The 20679-nt window shown below is 41.6% G+C and overlaps 2 protein-coding genes across 6 annotated transcripts in view; both read left to right on the top strand.

Moving 5' to 3' along the window:
* The window catches only part of mta1 (metastasis associated 1), a 50432-nt gene extending 42208 nt beyond the window's left edge, over window positions 1–8224 (top strand). For both annotated transcript variants that reach the window (XM_089004044.1, XM_089004043.1), the window contains 9 exons: window positions 726–914; window positions 1856–1930; window positions 2093–2151; window positions 2937–3091; window positions 4395–4546; window positions 5251–5440; window positions 6362–6454; window positions 6541–6696; window positions 8084–8224. In XM_089004044.1, the coding sequence (XP_088860170.1) occupies window positions 726–914; window positions 1856–1930; window positions 2093–2151; window positions 2937–3091; window positions 4395–4546; window positions 5251–5440; window positions 6362–6454; window positions 6541–6696; window positions 8084–8193 (1179 nt within the window). In that variant the 3' untranslated portion in view covers window positions 8194–8224. The remainder of the gene's footprint in view (window positions 1–725; window positions 915–1855; window positions 1931–2092; window positions 2152–2936; window positions 3092–4394; window positions 4547–5250; window positions 5441–6361; window positions 6455–6540; window positions 6697–8083) is intronic.
* tmem229b (transmembrane protein 229B) lies at window positions 8091–12805 on the top strand. 4 transcript variants are annotated; one of them, XM_089004050.1, is made up of 2 exons: window positions 8091–8233; window positions 11729–12805. In XM_089004050.1, exon 2 carries the CDS (start codon window positions 11761–11763, stop codon window positions 12325–12327), a length of 567 nt encoding a protein of 188 aa, XP_088860176.1. In that variant the 5' UTR covers window positions 8091–8233; window positions 11729–11760; the 3' UTR covers window positions 12328–12805. The 4 variants fall into 4 exon arrangements, with proteins under 4 accessions (XP_088860176.1, XP_088860177.1, XP_088860174.1 ...); XM_089004051.1 differs by lacking the exon at window positions 8091–8233 and adding an exon at window positions 10935–11086; XM_089004048.1 differs by lacking the exon at window positions 8091–8233 and adding an exon at window positions 10935–11330.
* Window positions 12806–20679: the final 7874 nt, after the last annotated feature.

Here is a 20679-nt window from a genome sequence, read left to right as displayed (position 1 = left end):
CTCATAAAATTGCTATATTATTTGCTATTTTTGCTAGCTTCGGAGCTGTCTTAATGGTGTCCATTTATTCTTGAAAAGTCTGTTTTAAAAATGGCTTTTAACAGGATATCTACAACCAAATCCATTTCTTCTCCTTTTGCCATTGTGGGTTGACAGACCCACTATTAAATAAACACAAAAAAATATGTTTACTTGCTACAGATACAGCATGCTAGCTCTGACCAGTATGCTCTTATCACTAGCGGCTAGTTTGCGAAAACTGTGACATTGACCAGCGCCTTCAAGAAGGCGTTGATACACCTTTTGGGTTGCCAACTTGAAATCCGATTGGTTTGAGCAACAGTTTAATCAACACTTATTTTATACTCCAGGGCCTGCAGAAGTCATTGTGAAGGCGTCCAGGTCGATTTCCGTCCTTGGTAACAAGTGATGGCTGAAATGTGATTGGTTAAATGCTTAAATATGAAAACACACACCTGGAACCAGCAGAACAGGGGAAAAGCAAGCTGAAAGACAAATAGGAATTATTTAATAAGAATTCATGGACAAAATCTAATTCACATTAGTCTTTGGTTAATATTTGGAGGCCAGCAGAGAAGGCCTTGCAAGCCCTGATGGCCCACCACTGCGTTTCTTGGAAATCTGTACTCACTATAAGGTCATCGTCACGCGTAATAAATGAGCCCCGTCCCCTCGCTCACTCGCTGGCCTTTCTTGCTTTTTAGTTCCACGCCATGGACACGCTACACGGGACGAGCTATGACGTAACGCGGGCCATCGCGGCGCTAGTGCCTCAGGGAGGCCCGGTTCTGTGCCGCGACGAGATGGAGGAGTGGAGCGCCTCCGAGGCTAACTTGTTTGAAGAGGCGCTGGAGAAATACGGCAAGGACTTCACGGATATTCAGCAGGATTTTGTGAGTGTAGCACTGTGCCAAAAAAAAAGAATTATGATGTCCCTTCAATGTGCTTTTTCCATAATAAAAGGGAACGTGAGAGCGTAAAAAGAAACGCAATCAACAACATAGTTAAAAAAATCGTCTCAAAATATATATTTTATTATTCTTATATTTTATTATAAAATAGACTTTCATCAGTGCCCCCCCCAAAAAAACAAACATTCTGATGTCCCTTCAATACACCTTTTCCATAATAAAAGCATCCTGGCGGACATAAAAAGAAATGCGCTGAACAAAAAAAATGCTTAAAAAATGTTCGCAATTTTTTTTTTTTAAATCATAATTTGTACCCTCTCAAATAAAAGATTTATTCTTGGTCTATGGTAAAATACAGGTGGTGAAAAAAAAATCATATTTTGTTTTTTTAATGTAAAATGTAACATGAAAATTATTTTCTTTTTTTTTTTGAATAATGCTTATAAATGCAATTTATTATTATTATTATTATTGTTATTGTTATTACGGTGAATGTAGTACCTATGCTTGTCTGTGACTGTAAAGTGTCCTTGAGAGCTTTGAAAGGCGGTTAAAATGTAACGTATTATTATTATTGCGTGTTACACATATTTTCACTTTATTTGTTTATTTGCTTATTTTTTTATTTTTTTATGTGCCTAGTATTATTTTTGTGGATTTTTTTTAAACAAATTGGCTGCATGCCAGACATGCCCCCCCCCCCTCAAAAAAAAGCCCCTTTCCTGTTATGACGTGTTTGCATCACTCTGCCACCTGGTGGCCGTTTGTCGCTGGTGCTGCTCAGCCTTTTCTACCACTTGGCCTTCTGTCAAATAATAATAATAATAATAATACATTTAATATAAAACACCAAGTGCATTGGGACCCCCCCCCCCCCCCCCCGTCTCCTATTTGATTTTTTGTCCTATTTGTCCCCTTTCCAGTTACCCTGGAAGTCCCTGACAAGCATCATCGAGTATTACTACATGTGGAAGACCACTGACAGATATGTGCAGCAGGTAACATGAAAATAAATAAATAACATGAAAATGCCCTTTTGCATCACTATGCATGAGATCGCCCGATACAAACATTTTATTTTGCTAAAACGAAATATATGCTCATAAAAATAAGACATCATCATGAATGTTTAATGGCCTTGCTCTCCTTCTGACGTGCAGAAACGATTAAAGGCAGCCGAGGCCGAAAGCAAGTTGAAGCAGGTCTACATCCCCAACTAGTGAGTAGACGACTTTAGGATTTCAGATGATGCATTTGGGATTGGATGAGCCTTTATTAGTCTCACAGGAGAGAAATTGATATTTCACAGCAGTAAGTAATCGGAAAGGAAAGGAAGAAGTAGAAAAACAAAATACAGGAGCTGCAGTGAAGTCAGGCACTCTCGCGGCGCCACCTTGAAGTCAAAACAACAACAAAAAAAAAAAAAGTAAATAACAAATGTGACACAACACAAAAGACAAGACAGTCATGCGATCTTAAGCACTTTATGCACCCTCTTCTTATCATATGAAGTGGTCTATATGAAAGAGGAGAGATCAAAGCGTCCTCTTCACCAGTGGATCGGAGACATCATGGTAGAATGTGCACGTCCGCTACAAGCTAAATGTTGAAAGCAAACACCGAAGCTGTAGCATCCATTGACAGAAGAGAATATCTCACATCTCCTGTCCCACATAAATCCGCATCAATTCCAAGCCGCGACAGTTCCACATATGACTGTCCAAAAGCACCGACCGTTCCGCTGAACAAAGCGGGGCTGTGAAAATGCGGCCCATGACAGGCACAACAAAAAATAAAATCACAATCGCCCCAGCGATGACACACCAATGGTACCGACAATGCTCCCAATCAAAAACGGTGCTGGCATATTCGTGCTGCTGAAAAGGCGCAAAATTTTGGGGTCTTCCCCCCCCCCCAAATGTTCTTTACATTTGTTTGTAGTTTTTGGGGATTCGTATAGGCACTTTGTGGCCGAGTGATTGTTTGACACACCTTCTTTTGCAGCAACAAGCCAAACCCCAACCAGCTCAGCAGCAACAATCCAAAACCGGTAGCGTTGGTCAACGGAGCCGCCGGAGCTGCCGCACCAGGACCACCTGGACTGCCGGGTCAAAACCTGAACCCCCCGCCGCTCGCGAGAGCTTGTGAAAGCTGCTACAGTAAGTCTTGAAAGAAAAAAAGAAAACACAAGCAAAGAATTGCAGCACAACTGCAGTGGAGTTAATCGAATCAAAGTTTTCACTTTACAAAGTGCAAAACTGACCTGTTTTGATCTTTAAAAAAAAAATGAAAAAAATAACTCATTCACAGCCATTCCCCAATTTACCAAGTTTTTCTTGCAGGGGGTGCCGAAAACGTGCTGGTCAGACCTCTGGCAATGTTTTTTTTTTCCCTTTCACACGGGGGCAGCATTTCCCTGTTAGCCATGTTAGCGCTTTGTTCCAGCTTCAGCTCTTGTTAAAGCGCCATATAAACCAATATGTATGTATTGCATTGTATTTTGGTCAGCTGCCCTCATTTCAAGCTCAGATAACTCCAGACCCACATGATTTAGGAAATAACATTTTTTTTCTGATGAAACGCTAACACTCCATTGAATGTTTATGCAGTCCTGAAACGCAATATTCTGTGGGTCCTAGAATTTGAGTGACAATGACAAAAACCCTGGTACTGGATTGGACACATTTTTGCACATTGTTTGGGAGTGAATGAGTTAAAAGCTGACAAAAGCAAATGTCTTTGGATTGGTTCTTGACAAACGGCGGGCATAAAAAAACACTTATTTGAGAGAAAATGACCGAATGCAAAATAAAACGATAAGTACAGTTAAAAGTGAAATGACCAGCATTTTTATGTGTTACTTTATTCAATGTCATTCATCGCGCAATAATTGAATTATAACATTTATTTGTTGCATATTTTTTTAGGCCTATAAAACATTTAAGTCTGAATTTTAGGGAGCTCGGAACGGATTAGGGCATTTACATGGAAAACGTGTCTTGACTTACAAACGTTTCTACTTACATTTTTTTTTCCAGAACACAACTGGGCAAAGTTAGCGCATTTGTCGCTATTTATCAATATGACTCACTAGCAGAAATCATGTTTTTTGGTGGCATTTTGTGCCACTAGCCAAAGATTTCCCAGCAAAGTTTTAACATATGCTAAGTGAAAAAATTGGGGGTGAAAATTCTTTGCTTTTCATATTTACTGATTAATCAGTCAGTTTGCTAATTTGAGAGGCGATTTTAGTGCATGAAAAAGACCCAAAGTTATGTTGTGGGTCAAATTGACCCGTTTCAACACAATTATAGTTTTTGTAATAGCTTGACAGTAACACCTCAAGTTTTTTATCGCTCAAATTTCACAGTATCTCCATGTAACCTTTGAAGCGGGTCAATATGACCCGCGCCCCAGTCATGATAGGGGGTTTAACCAATTTGTCACCGGCTGTCCTCTCAGCCAACAGTTCCTACCAGTGGTACTCGTGGGGCCCCCCCAACATGCAGTGTCGCCTTTGCGCCTCCTGCTGGACATACTGGAAAAAATACGGCGGCCTGAAAATGCCCACCAGACTGGACGGCGAGCGACCGGGCCCGAACCGCAGCAGCACGGTAGGCGCACTAATAATAATAATAATAATAATAATAATAATAATAATAAGCGCCTTTCAAAACTCTCAAGGTCACTTTACAGTCACAGGATAGGTTTTTCTGTGGGTGAGCAGGGGCAGCCGTTCACTCAACCTGGAAGTAACTCAAATAGATAGAAAGCTAGCTAGCTAAAAGATAGCCAATAGACAGCTAGCCAGGTAGGTAGATAGCCGTATAACTAATAGATAGCAAGCTAGATAGCTAGCGGACCAGCCAGATAGCTAATAGATAGCCAGCTAGCTAGCTAGATAGCCAGCCATTATAAAAAAATAATAAGAAGAAGAAGAATAATAAGAATCACAATAACCATAATAATAATAACAACATAGTAATAAGATACAAAAATAATATGCTGATAATAATAATATTCCGAGTGCTTCACAACTTTGCTGCTGTGTTACTTCCGGGTAGAGTTGGCTGCCACTAAATGTATTATTATTATTATTTAACAACAGCTGCAGCTGTAACAAAGCGCTTCACATCACACAGTCAAAACAAAGCAAAATAATAAACACAACAGGAATGACAAATTATTGTTAATCTGTCAAATGCAAAGTTGGTCATTTGCATTATTGTTGGAAGCATTAAGGATGAAAAAATATTTTATTTTATCAGAAATGTCAACCCCGCTGCCCCGCGCTGACGTCCTCCGTTTTGTCTTTTAGAGCCCCCACGGCGTGCCTCCGCGGCACAGCGGCAGCCCCAAGTTCGCCGTCAAGACGCGCCAGGCCTTCTACCTGCAGACCAGCACCCTGACGCGGGTGGCGCGCCGCCTCTGCCAGGACATCATCAAGCCTCGCTACCTGGGGCGACACCCATACCTCCCCGTCAACACGGCAGCCATCAGGGCCGAATGTAAGACGCGCGGCGGGGAAAACTTCAACAATGGAACACGGCTTACAGTGATACCTTGGCTTACGAACTTAATTGGTTCCCTGACAGAGTGTGTGAGGTGAAAAGTGTGCATCCCAAAAATTAATTTCCCATAGGAAACCATTAAAATGAGAATAATCCGTTCCCAGGTCCCCATAAAACATAATTTTGTACTAAATAAGCCTTAAAACTACACACAATATACCTTATATTATGTACAATAAATGTGCTATGGTATTATAATTCAAGAAATAAACTACTGTATAATAAAGTGGTTTTATTGACCTTTGTGATGGTCGCTGATGGCTTGCTGGAATGGAGTGGGCGGTTTCATCAGCATTAAACACTTGATGAGGAACAAACGTAGCCTTCTTCTTTCACCATCTTGAGGAATGATCTGTTGGAGGTGCTTTCTCTGCCGTAATTTTACCTTGTTCCTCATCAATTGTGTCCTGTTTAGCTGAGTTGATAGCTTTTTGCATCAAGTGTACAGATGGCTTGTGCGGGTTATTTGTGCAGCCTGATTGATGGGATATTTTAACCGTGCAGTCTACACTCTGCCTTTTAACTATCAAAGTTGAAACGAGTCCAAATTTCACAGTGTTCGATCTATTGCCTGTCTCTTTAATGTTTAACCCCCACCCTCACCGCTGCGTTCTTGACCAATCACGTGGCTTTAACCGAAGACGGGGCGGGGAATAGAGGACAAAAAAAAGTCGGCAGCCAATTTCTTGTTAGGAGAACGGGTGACACATCACTCATTGTGGCGCTCCGTGTGTATCATGAAAACTAGTTTGTATGTACAAGGTAAAATTTTCATAAATTTAACGTTCGTAAACCGAAAAGTTCGTAAGCCAAGGGGTTCGTAAATTGAGGTATCACTATATTTGTAATCCTTCGCAGGTGCGCTCCGGTTGCCGGATAAAGACCCGGGCAAGCCTTCGCCGCTCAAACCAACAGAACGCAAACCCCTCGAGTCGGTGGTTCGATACCTAGGTAGGGCGTCAACACCATTTTTTTTTTTCCTCCGTTGCGGTTTTTTTTCTACGCTGATGTCAAAATGTCTTTTTAACCGCTCGCAGAAGCACATCCCCGTCCAGCCAAAGTGGAAATGCCCATCCGGGTGCCGTCCATCTCTACGGGCAGCCTGACGCCCATCAAGTCGTCCCCCATCCTCAACAACGGCTCCCCAACCATCTTGGGAAAGCGCAGCTATGAACAGCACAACGGAATGGATGGTGAGTCCCTACAAAATGGCGCCTACACCAGAGAGGCGCCATTTTGTATTTTTTATTTGATTTTATTTTCTTCTTTTTTGTGATGGAAAAGACCAAAATGTCTGACGGAGCAGTGTATATAATAATAATATTAATACTAATAATAATAATAATAACACAGTTCATTTCTAAGCGCCTTTCAAAACTCTCAAGGACACTTTACAGTCCCAGGATATTTATTTATGTGGGTGAGCAGTGGCAGCCACACGCGCCAGCATTCACTCAACTCAAGTAACAAAGTAAAAATAAAAAACTAATTAAAAGGAAGTAAGTAAAAATGCAAATTAAAATCGAAATGCAAATAAAAATACAAGCTAAAAATAAAAATACAGATACAAATAAATACAAAAACAATAATACAAAAAAAATATATTACAATTAAAAAATCAAACATTGAAAATCGAAAATTAAAAAGGGGAAAGGGAAAATGGAGAATGGAACAAGGAAAAAAATGAAAATTTAAAAAGGAAAATGAAGGAAAATTGAAAAAGTAAAATTTGAAAATTAAAAAAATTTAAAAAGTTAAGAGTAAAAAGTTAAAAATTAAAAATTATTTAAAAATTAATTAAAAATTCTTAAAAGTTTGAGAGTAGAGAGTTTCTTGGCGGTGCTTGTGTCCTACTTTTTTTTTGTGTCCCCCCTCCCTCGGTAGTTTTGAAGGAGGGAGTTCGGGGTGGGGGGACAGACTGACAGATCAAGAGAGGAGAGGACGTCTTTGGTCTCGCTCGCTTTCGCTGGAGGCGACTGTCCACTGTCGTCATGGTAACGGCACAGAGGAAGCGGAGGAGGCCACTCCTTGTCGATCCTCCTCGAGGTTTTGAGCTCGACCAATATTTGCTCTACATACCAGCCCCTTTTTTTGAAAAACGGCTTTTTTTGCGAGGAAACGGCGATTCGTAGAAATGGGTTGTTTTTTTGGGGGGAGGGGCTTCTCGCCATCATAAAATTGGTGTGTAGGAATATTTTTTTTTTACTTTATCATTTTTTGATTTTTTGTAAAGTGACAAAACAGGTGACATCCGTGTTCCGTTCCGACCAAACGGTCGTAAGTCAAAATCCATTCAAAATGCTGGATAGAGACTAAATGACAGAGGCTAAATGACCCCCTCTGGTGCCATCACACGGTCGATTGCTGTGCGAGCGTGACATGCTGGCTGGCTAGCCAAAATTGTCAATACACGTTGCCGGCCTGCTAGCGCGTTGCGCTGCCAGGCGTAGAATTAAAAAAATAAAAATAGGGTCTTGAAGTCGTGGTCGTAAGTACGGGTGGTCGTAAGTCGAGCTGGTCGTTACCTTGAATATAAAAATGGGCCTCATATATGACAATAGATTTGCCACTGCATCACAGGCACCAAATCCAAAGCCTTGACCCCCCAGTGGGACATCATGGCCAAACGGCTGAGCGAAGTGAGCCGGCCCTCGGCTATCATGCAGGACGAGGTGCACCAACTGGACTGATGCCCCCCCCCTCCCTCCCCCTGCCGTTCGCACCTGCCAAGTAAGTCCTACTAATTATTTTTTTTAAATGGCAAAAGGACACTACGAAATGGACCTGCTACACATTAAAAATATATATACTCCGTATTTTCTGGAATATAAGACGAATGACATTAAAAAATATTTTCCATACATAAGGTGCACCGTATTATAAGGGTCACATTCAATGAATGACATATTTTAGAACCTTTTCCATACATAAAAGGCGTGGTCAGCTTTTATAATAATAATAATATGTCTGTGTAAGCTCTCAGTCAGTCGTACAGGAGTGGTCCATCGATGAAAATGTTTCTTCAGCCCTCATCTGTGCTTCCTTGAAGGTGTCGGACGTTTCGCTTCTTATCCAAGAAGCTTCTTCAGCGAACTAAAGTCTTAGTGGTAGTATCGGCCCTATATAGTAGGGATATATGTATAGGGCCGATACTACCAGTAAGACTTTAGTTTGCTGAAGAAGCATCTTGGATAAGAAGCAAAACGTCCGACACCTTCAAGTACGTCCACCACCAAGAAGTACAGATGACGGATGAAGAAACCTTTTCATCGACAATAATAATAATGATAATAATAATAAGAAGAAGAAGAATTCATTTCATTTCCAAACACCTTTCAAAACTCCCAAGGACACTTTACAGTCACAGGATATTTTTTCTGCGGGTGAGTAATGGCAGCCACATGCGCCAGCGATCACTCAACATGGAAGTTATTTCATTAGAATGAATAAACAAACAAATATATACATAAATATATAAACGAATAAATACATAAACAAACACTTAAATACACAAACACTTAAATAAATACACAAACAAATAAATATATAAATACATAAATAAATGCATATAGAAATACATAAATAAATACTTAAATATATAAACAAATAAATACATAAACACTTAAATAAATGCATACATATATATACAGAAATGTAAATATATATAAATACATAAATGTCTATATGTATATATAAAAATAAATACAGAATGTATATATATAAATACATATATATATATATATATATATAATTTGTAGCCATATATTTCTCTATATACTTTTTTGATTCATAATTTAATACTTTTTTATAACTAATTATTTTAGGAATATTACGGTTTTTAGGTGTTATTTTGAAATATTGCTGTTGTGAAGAAATATCTATATTGATGAATAAAATCCTCAGAAAGATTAAAATACGTTGGTGGGGAAATATTTTCTGAAAATGAGATTATTGTCCACATTTGTTGTTGTTGTTGCGTCCTTTTCCCTGCAGGGGGTGCCAGAATTGACGTTCCACTAAAAAAAGTTTGGTTGCCTCGTTCAGCTGGAAGGAGTCCACTGCTTGTTTTTGGTTTTCTATGTTTATTTTTTGGGTTTTTTTTTTTCCTTCAGTCATCTGAAGGTCCACCTCTTTGTACAAGACTGTTTATGACTTACGTCTCTTGTTGTTATTATTACAATGAATGATATCATTTTTAATGAATAATATTCAGTTCCTTGTTCTTCTTAACGTGGACAAATATTTCATGAGGAATGTTTGTGAAGTTTGACAAAAAAAACTGCGGAAGGACTGTGACATAAGCCACTTGCAACTTGTAGGTTGTTATTTTTTTAAAGCAGTTATTATTCCAACCCCTTGAGGAGATGCACTTTGATTTCATGACATGCGTTATAACTCTTGTCTTCTTTTGTTTTGTTTGTTATGTTTGTCATTTGGAGAAGAAAAAAAAAACGCTTTACATGAATCTTGTGTTTGGTTTGCCGGGCCAAGAGAGGTTTAACTTATTGAGAAGGACTCGCTGTTTTTTTTCTACCTTTTTTACAAGTATTGCATCTATGCTTCGATAATGTCATTAAAAAAAAAAAAAAAAATTGATTTGCCTTGCAAGCATTCTGTACTTTTCGATACTTATTTGACTTTGAATCCGAAACTTATATGTCACCGAAGTGACGTGGTTACCTGCTGATTGCAAAGGCCCTGGAAGAATATGGTTGTCATGGTAACATAACAAAAAATTACCATATATATATATATATATATATATATATATATACATATATGTATATGTATACATATATATATATATATATATATATATATGTATATGTATACACACACACACACATATATATATATATATATATATATATATATATATATATATATATATATATATATATATATATATATATATATATATATATATATATATATATATGTGTGTGTGTGTGTGTGTGTGTGTGTGTGTGTGTGTGTGTATATATATGTGTGTGTATATATAGAATCCGAATATGTGTTATATATATATAGAATCCGAATACCTTATATATATATATATATATATATATATACAGTAAAGTCTCGTTATATCGATATCGGATATATCGATAGTCCCGGTTATATCGATACTATTTCTATGCACGCACAGAGAAAATTACATGCAAACAGGGTCGGATATATCGATAGTCCCGGTTATATCGATATTTTTTCGGACTCCCTTGAATATCGATATAACGAGACTTTACTGTATATATATATATATATATATATATATATATATATATATATATATATATATATATATATATATATATATATATATATATATATATATATATATATATATATATATATATATATATATATATATACACGTGTGTGTGTGTGTGTATATGCATGTGTCCTCCAGTGGCAGAACCCGCAAGCCGCTGACGAGCAACCGTCCTCGAGCGCCCTCACCGGGCTTATGGCGGGGAGGAGAGTCGCTGCGGTCAATGTTGATGTCATTCCTCATTGCGTCATGTAAATTCGTCACACGCTGACGACGTCACTATTATGCGACGCCGTCATGGCCTTTCAGCGGTTTGTATCAGCGCCCTTCCTCGGCTTCGTGAGTGTATTTTGCGTGCGTAATGTTCAAGGTGCTCGTCAGAGGGTCGCAGAGGGGTCTCGCCATCCGCGCACGCGCGCGTGTGCCCGCACGGCGCGTTGTCGTTTGACGCGTTGGACTACAAAGCGAGGCGGACTGCGCCCGTGGTGCGTTCAAGATCCAAATATTTTATCTATTCATTCAAACTTTTAACGATGCAGTCAGGCGGAGTTTTTGGTGGGTAAGAAAAACAACAACAACAAACTTTTATAACGTACACAACTATAACTGTGAATCGATTTTAAAAGAAAACGCCAGACTTTTGCATTTTTAGGCAGTTTTATTTATTTTCCATGTATTTAATTTCTGGGTAGAGTGAACGCTGGCGCAAATGGCTACCGCTGCTCACCTGCACACACAAAAAAAATCCTGTGACTGTAAAGTGTCCTTGAGAGTTTTGAAAGGTGCTTAAAAATTAAATGTATTATTATTAACAAAAACTCATGGTCATCATGGAGTGGTCATTCAAGTATAATAATAATTAATAATAATACATGGCGCCCATGTACATGCGCACACGTTCAGTGAAAAATGAAAAGTGTCCAATTTTCCGAGCCTTGTTTCCGTCGTTCCAGATCTGGGCCCCGAGTCCACCAGTCGCGTGGCCATGGCGACCATGTCCATCCTGCAGCCGCCGGCGCCGCTGTCGGCCCTGTGCCGCTGGTACCTGTACGCCATCCACGGCTACGTGTGCGAGGTGCTGTTCACGGGCTGCTGGGACTTCACCGTGCACCGTAACTGGAAGCTCCCGGGCACCACCAGCCTGTGGGCCATGCTCCTCTACGGCACCTGCATCCTGGCCATCGAGCGCATGTACCTGCGCCTGCGCGACCACATCAACGTGGTGCTGCGCTGCATCATCTACACGGCGTGGACCTTCGCGTGGGAGCTGAGCATGGGCCTGCTCCTGCGGCGCTTCAAAGCCTGCCCCTGGGACTACTCCAAGTTCCGCTATAACTTCATGGGCCTGGTGACGGCCGAGTACGCCTTGCCCTGGTTCTGCGCCGCCTTTCTGGTGGAGCGCCTGGTCATCCAGAACACCCTGCGCCTGCGCTACCACGACGGTTCGGACGACGGGTGGACCGATCCCGTGGCCGGGGCCCTCAGGGCCGCCCGTCGGGGTGACAAGAGGCTGCGCGCCGCCGGCTTCAGTGGCTTGTTCAAGTGGGACTGAGCGTCTTTTCCAACATTGATTGCTAAAAAAAAAGCGGCCCGTATAGAAAAAAATGTAGAAGAAAAAAACACGTGAAAAGTTGACCAAAAAATAATAAAAGAAAGTAAAAGCATATACTAGTCATTGAAAACAAGTGATCATGTAGAAACTATTTTCAAAGTATTTTCAAAGTAATTTCAAAGTAATCGGAGGAAACTACCTTAAGAGTGCCATTTTTGAATGTTAATTGAAAACAAGTGATAAGTAAGAAACACAACCACATTTTTCAAAGTAATTGGAGAAAACTACGCAGGCATGGGGGGGGGGGTACCTTAAGAGCACGATTGTGCTTTGTACTTCAAAAAAAGTATCATTTGTAATCAAAACAAACTTAAATTGAGATTGATTTTAATTTTAAAATAATGACCAAACATTGGGGTACAAAACATTGGAAAGTACATCACGAATTTTGTTATATTAAAGGATTGAGCAATATGTGGATTCGAACGAGTGAAGAATTTTTTAAAGCATGTGATACACGTCTATGTCCACAAGATGGCGGCGTTTCCCGGTTTATCCCGCCTCACCCAGCGACATGTGACGCGTATTCTCCCCGACACCACGTTGATTACACCTATGACGGAAACAACATGCGACGCAAGAGTTCTGGCCTCAGAAATTTCAATGGGTTAAATGCTAACGTGCTAACAGTTGAAAATGTTATCTCATAAAGTGTCAGTGTAACGTAAGTCAAGAATGGGTCTTAGGCGGGAAACCCCTCATAGACCGAGCCCCCCCCCACACCAATTCCATCACAAATCTGCCAATATGGGAGTTTGCGACAAAGTATCCGTTACACGTCTGTCCACAGGATGGTGGCCTTTCCTAGTTTATCACCTAGGGACACGTGACGCCATTCTCCCCGACACCCCAATGGATACGCCTATGACGTAAATGACATGCGACGTAAGAGTTCTGGCCTCCCTTTCGAAATGTGAACGGATCAAATGATACCGCTATGCTAACGCAGCTGAAACTACCTAGTAATGTGGCTGCGTGTAACGTAAGTCGAGTACGGTTCTTAGGCGGAAAAAAAAACATTTCTCCTACAAACCCGCCACTCCAAATATGGGCGTTTGCTACCTGAACTCAAGTTTCAACAGACGATTGTGTCCCCCTGCCCCCCTTTTGTCATTGTGTCAAGTTTCCACCTGCCGCTGGCGTTTGGATTAGGTGGAGAGTCGACTGCAAAATGTCGACTGACTGGAGGGACTGCTCAAATCTGCCCGAAGTCCCTGCTACGTGTCGCATCGCACCAAAAAGCCCAAGGCCAAGTATACATTTCCATTTATGTTTTTCTGTGTGCAACAGGAAGCCGTTTTGAATTGGATTTTGGTTAGACCAGGACATGGCGGGCCTCGGTAGATTTCAAATGGGCCGAACCATTAAAATGATACCATACATGCTATAAATAATCAAAATTATCACGTCTTTCATTAGTTTTGGTGTAAAGAAGCACAAGAACATTAGGAAAACGATGACATTTAATGAACATTCCTTTGACACAAACATTTCGTTTCATGATCAAATGTGCAATTTACTTTTATCATGCACATATATGCATTGCAACTGATCCCAATGATTCCACAATGGCACAAAACTTTAGCAATAAATTGGTAGCGAAAAATAGAGTAAATCACTTTAAGATGAAATGAGATTTATAAAGAAAGGAATTTTTAAACCATTGATTTTGTTCCTGATATTTGGCCTTTTGGTCTGTACAAGTGCATCAATAGCAGGTGTCATGTTCTGACGAGCTGACACTTTCAAAATGTCATTTAAAGGACAAACAACATCATTTTTTTGTTTCCCAACTGACATCAGAAAAACGTTTGATAGCATCTAAAATACCCAAAACACGCACGCTGATATTTTTAGTCAAATGCAAAACAACAATAAAAATTACATAAAATTTCCCAAAACGGCCACAAAATGAGCTCGGAACTCGGAGATTCAGAAAGTCCCGCCCCTTGTTTGTGACGTCACTATTGGTCACACACTGCCCTGCTCCAGAATCAAAACAATGGCTTCAGTGAGTTTAGATTCGGAGAAGAGGCTTTCTTGTTACTCATCCAGTTATGAATATGATTCAAATAGTTCTGAAGAGGAAAGCATAAGTGTTGCAATCGATTCAAGAAGTCCTTCCGTATCAATTGGAGCCGTCTGGACTCCAATGTAGCACCCAGAAAATGCACAAGATGGCGCACAAGCTTCGTTGGAAATGGGCTGATTTGTTTATTTGCTAAAATTTTGAAAATTAGAAAAATCCCATTAAAAAAATAATTTGGCAAAATGTGAAAAATCCCTGGCCCGCGGCTGACAACCCGTTAGCTGTTAGCAATGGTCATCGTGCATGTCTGATGACAAAGTGTACTTTGGAAACGTACCTTCTTTTATCGACCTGCCCTTGATGTAGTTTTCCTTCTAATTTCGGGATCAACGTGATACCCAAAATGCGCTCAGTAGAAGTGATTTTTCTAAATTACGGACGCAACTTCTCCGAAGGTGTCGGTTGTCCTTTAAATTGCCATTGTTCTTGTATTTCATCCCTTTTCTTATTAGCCCTGTCTGTTCATCACATTTCATGTCATTTACTAAAATCAAATGTAGCGGATGGCGGAGCGTTAGCACGCTAACAGTCCCTTTGCTAACAGACCGCAAGCTAACGCTGGGACCGCTCCGCCGCCCTTGTCAGTTATTCAAGCGCCTCGAACGCAGCTCAAGCGCGACGGTTTTTCGGCACGTTTTGAATATTCAAAATATTGTTTGCCCTGTAAATAATCCTTCTGATGATCCATCCTGCCTCACATCATATCAAGTCGTGGATCTTGTCCTACATCAGCAAAAGACAAACGGGCGGGAACAGTGGGAGGTCTCCAAACGGTGCACGCGCCTTTTTTATGTTGCAAGAAGAGAAACGCATTATTTTTAGAATGAAATCTTACTATCAAGAAGAAAATCAAGTCTTTGTATTGTGCGGGGGAAACAAGTTGCAATGTACTCTGAGAAAAAAAGTTGACGTTACAAAGGAGGAGAAAAAAAAAAACCTCAAGCACGTGTTTGTATGGCGAGCTTGCAAATTTTCATGCTAAAAGTGTCCAACGATGTCGAAATAGGAATCGAACGCCAGCATGCGGAAAACGTTAGAATGTGATTAATATTGTCATAGCAATGAAAAATGTCAAAGAATAAGAAATTGAGAATCAAATCGGAACAGAGACGATAAACTACTATCTTATGAGAAAATGTCCATTTACAAAAAAAAAACAAAAAAACCTAAATATTAAAGGACAACTGACACCTCCGGACAAGTTGCGTCTATAGTTTGTAAAATCACTTCCAATGACTTCGACTGAGCGCATTTGACAAAGATTCCATCGCATATAGCTAGATTTTAATGTTTCATACTCGTGCTGAATATTCAGGAAGTCTTGTTTTCCAGTTGATGACGATGCCCTACGTGACGTCACTGAAGGAACACCCCTGACCGAGAAAGCGACACACAATGCATTTTGGGCACTTTTTGTCATCTGAAAACACAGCGTTGATGGCGAAATTAGAAGGAAAACTACATAAATAACGCGATGGTGAATCGTGTGTCGCAGCCAATGGCGGTAAGACGCATAAAGAAAGTGTAAGTTGACACAAATTCCCAGCGGACCAATCAGCCCATTTCCAACGGAGCTTGTGCGCCATCTTGCGTATTTTCTGGGACGCTACATTGGAGTCCAGACGGCGCGAATTGATACGCAAGGACTTCTTTCATCGATGTCAAACATGTATGCTTTCCTCTTCAGAACTATTTGAATCATATTCATTACTGGATGAGTAACAAGAAAGCATCTTCTCGCAATCTGAACTCTCTGAAGCCATTGTTTTGATTCTGGAGCAAGGCAGTGAAAGAGTTTCCTGGCGTGACGTCACGAACAAGGGGGCGGGACTTTCTGAATATCCACAGTTCCGAGCTCATTTTGTGGCAGTTTTGGGACACTTTGAGTCATTCTGATTGGGTTTTTGCACTTGACCAAAAATATCAGCCTGCGTGTTTGGCTATTTTAGATGCTAAAAAACGTTTTTCCGATGTCAGTTAGGAAACAAAATGGTGTCTGTTGTCCTTTAAAGGGAAAGTAGTAATAACACTGTAAAGTTGTCGTTTTCTCCAAGGGAAAATCGTAATTCCATTGTGCGAATGTCAAACTTGCGAGGGAATTTGAAGTTGTCATGACATGCAAATTGGCTCTTTCCGATCGGCAACTGTCGACGTCAACTGCCACTGAGGGCAGCTGTCGGCAAATAAGATAGTCCGACGGCGTCATCACGCTCGACTTCTCGGGCCTTAACCGACAAAGTTTTCGCACTGGACGGTGGCTTAACGGTGAATTGAATTCAAATCGATTTTAGTCATGTGGTGGAAGTTCATCTTGTCATCGAAGAGTACCTTAGCAAGGTAACAAAAATTAATACATAAATTACATTTGTGATGACTGGATAGCTGCCGTCTGAAAATGTTGTAAAATTGCCTTTGTTTAATCTAATACAGTCCGAAATGTCTGCTTTCGGAAAGACTTTCATATCCTTCCGTCGAATCGCATTACCCTTAAAAGCAAAATACAGTGATACCTCAGCTTACGAACGCTTTAGCTCACGAACTTATCATTTTACGAACATTAAATTCGCGAGAATATAATCTTGGCATACGATTTAGTTTTCGGCGGACTAACCAAACCACACAGCGCCACGGTGGCTGGCGGACTAGTTTTTCCACACCCCCTTTGAGTGCAGACGTGGTTTGCTATAGAGTGGAGTACATTTGCTCTTATGGGACCGAAAAAGACCCCACCACAGTGTTAAACTGAAGAGGACACACACAAAAAATTACGGTCGAGCAGAAGACGGAGATCATCGAAAAACACGAACGAGGTGTGCGTTTGTGTGACTTAGCTTCCCAGTACCACTATGCTAAGTCGACCATTACTACGTGTGGCTGAGGGTGTTTCTGTCTTGTCTAAGGCAATAGAAGAGGTTGAAAAGCTTCTGTTGATTTGGATTAACAAAAAGCAGCTCGCAGGGGACATTGTGAGTGAGGGTATTATCACCGAGAAAGCAAGGCAACTTCAGACTGAACCCATTTTGAGTTCAACAGGTGCGCTAAAGTTATTTTAAGGTGGCTCAAGTCGATATGCGACCATTTACAGTCACACAAAAGAGTGGCACCATCCTTGTTCTCTTTTCAAGTAAACAAAAGCGTCGCCATGATGGACGTCCATCGTGGCGACGCGTCATCACCGATTGGCTGAGAGTGGGTGGCCAGACGGCCATGTGAGTTCACTGCCGTCTTGATGTGATGTTGATGTTGAAATGTATCCCGGACCTTTGTGTTCCTTGGGCTTTTGTGTCGCCGTCGGATGATTGATTGATTGACTGATGAATTGGTGTCGGCAAACAATCACAAACACACCTTGAACCTTTTCACCTTCTTCAGTGTTCACCCTTGTCAATGACTGACAGAGGAAAACTGGAAATGCAGGCTCTAGCTTCCTCGTTGTGAGTTGTCGCTGACCTCATTCTTGAAACGGAAAAACAACTCGGTCCAGGTCACACGCTGCCAGATCTAGACAATGGTCTGTGGTGGTCCACGTCCTGATTGTAGAGACCAACAGTAGAGGGTGTTATGCCCCTCTTGAGTTCGATATCCTGACTGTAGAGGCCTATGTCTCTAATGTTGACATGGTATCCTTGGGGTGTAGGTGAGGGGGCGGGGGGATGCTATGTCGATGTCTGTAGCTCAGCTGTTGAGGTCTGTGTTTGTCTACGACTTGCCCGTAGAGGTCGGTCAGTAGAGGCGTATGACCCAAGAAAAGAAGATGTTCATGTCCTGGCTGTTGAGGTCTACATTTTGACCATTTTTGCCATTCTTGTCAGGAGAGACCCATGTCCTGACAGTAAAATCCTAAATCCTGGTTGGAGTGATCTCTGACTTGCATGTACCAAATCCAGCAGACATTTAAACAGCTTCTTCCCCCAAGCCATTAACTCTTTGAACTCTTTCAACAGTAGCCAAAATGGAACTGTATAGTGCCACTTAGCAGTTTTTTTGAAATAGTGCAGGTGGTCTATGTTCCTGTGTGTTCTACATACTTGGCAATAAAGATGATTCTGATTCTGATTCTGATTCTGATGTAGAGGTCTAACTGCAGAGGCGTATGACCCAAAAATAGAGGTTTATGTCCTGACAGGATGTGTGTAGACAGTGCCACTGAAGAAAAGACAGGAAGCAGAGCTGAAGATGTTGAGGTTTTCTTTGGGAGTGACCAGGTTGGATAGGATCAGGAATGAGTACATTAGAGGCTTTGGAGAGACTGAGATGGTTTGGACATGTCCGGAGGAGAGAGAACGAATATATCGGGAGAAGGATGCTGAATCTTGAACTGCCAGGCAGGTGGCCGAGAGGAAGACCGAAGGAAGAGAGGTTTATGGATGTGGTCAAAGAGGACATGAAGGCAGCTAGTGTGAGAGAAGAGGATGCACAAAACCGAGTTAAATGGAGGACATTGATTCGCTGTGGCGACCCCTGAAGGGAAAAGCCGAAAGGAAAACAAGAAGAAGAAGAAGATGTCCTGGCTTGTCAAGTCTAGTCTAGTGTAGTCATTTTGAGTGTACAGTTCTGCCTTTCAAGGCCTCCGTCCTGGCTACAGAAGTCCTTGTCCTGGTTGGCACGATCTGTGATTTGAGGTCTTGTGGCTTGTAGAGACCCCCGTGACCTCCTCGGTGATCCGAGATGCCAAGAATGCCAGCGTCCTGGCATCGTTTCTCGAGGACCATGGCGAGGGTGCCGTTTACAGCGCGCCTGTGATCTTGGCGGTGCGGGGAACAAGAGGGCAGCCCCGACATGTGCCAGGATTGGGGTGACAGACCGAGCCAAACTGGAACGCGAGTCGTCCGCCTTTTGATCTGCCCTTGCTGACAGGTGGCGGGTTCTGCCCTCTTTTAGCCTTTCGCTTGGCTCAGCGGACCACCCAAGTCTGATCAAATGCCTGAGCAGGTTTAAGTTCGCGCAAGAATGCCGGCCATCTGATCATCCTACGCGACCCCCGCCTGGCGCTCCATCTGGAGCCTTCATAACTTGGCAATTCGGTCTGCGCGCAAACGTGTGTGGCATGCTCACGTGGGACGATTGAGAGCTTCTGCAAGACATGGATCTGCTCTTAAAATCTTTGGTAACGTATCGTCCTACTTGGGCTAGGTTGTTCATGGATGCAAGGCAATGTGTCCTTGCGAGTTGGATTTCAACTTGGGAAGTTCTCGACCGGCTTGGTTGCTTCACTTTCAAGGTGGAAGGTCGTGACTTTTAAGAATGTGTACTTGTGGGGACGCATCACAGTGAAGCTGTGTGTCCCGAGAGGGGGCGTACTCGGGAGTATGCATACCTTCTTGAGGTAGTATCCCTGTGAAGGTACACACTTATGGGGACGGCGGCCATTTACATAGGTGGGGGTCAACTGGTAGGTCGACACCTAGTTGTATAGCCAGACCGTACTGTGGCCATCTGCTCATGGAGAAAATCTATTTAGTCGTGAAACTGTGCACTTGTGAGGCTGTATCTTGATGGGGACGTTTCGGTACCAGTGATGTTTTTAAAGACACTTCACCCTCGAACCCACTCCTGACTGTAACACCGGCAGGTCGCAGCGTGTCAATGAGTAAATGAGACCATTATGTTGCTCCTCCCTTACTGCAGCCAGAGCACTTAACCTGCTCCGGCTGGGAAAAGACCCCACGGTGCTTTAAAACACACACACTCACATTCCTGTTTCAACGTTTTTGTGAGGTCCGGGTAACTCCAGCTAAGGAGTGAGGACGAGGACTGAACTAATGTTACATTTGAACACTAGATGTCCCTCTAACCGCATTTCCAACTTCAACTTCTTTAAAAAACAAAGCAATAAAAAGTGGACTTGAAACTGAAATTACTACAGGAGTGAGGACTCTAAATGGGTACATTCAAAGTCCTCACTCCTGTCGGAATTTAGTTAAAGTATTGTTTTACTTTTTTAATGTTTGTTTGCACATTTATTAGCTAAGGTTTGGAAAATAGCTTTGCTGCGCTGGAGGTTAGTTAATACTAACTTTGGCTTATGATCGACGTATCGTAGCTCAATGAAACACACTCCCTCACACACGCGCAAACATGCATGCAATTAATGCGCTAATTTTAGCACACACACACATAATAGCAGAGTTCTTGTAACGCTTCTTTTGTCACGACGCTCTCCTTCAAGAATGTGTGTGTGTGTGGGGGGGCTGTCGATTAAT

Source organism: Hippocampus bargibanti, linkage group LG09, assembly GCF_051943395.1.
Source record: "Hippocampus bargibanti isolate YZ-2025 linkage group LG09, ASM5194339v1, whole genome shotgun sequence".
NCBI classification, from domain to species: domain Eukaryota; kingdom Metazoa; phylum Chordata; class Actinopteri; order Syngnathiformes; family Syngnathidae; genus Hippocampus; species Hippocampus bargibanti.
The sequence above is the reverse complement of the archived record's forward strand: the minus strand, read 5'-3'. Positions and strand labels throughout refer to the sequence as shown.

Excerpts from the sequence above, each read along its gene's own strand:
- tmem229b (XM_089004048.1), top strand. The coding sequence starts at position 11,309 with ATGCAGTCAGGCGGAGTTTTTG. Across the intron at positions 11,331-11,728 it reads GCAGTCAGGCGGAGTTTTTG|ATCTGGGCCCCGAGTCCACC; the intron begins GTGGGTAAGAAA and ends CCGTCGTTCCAG.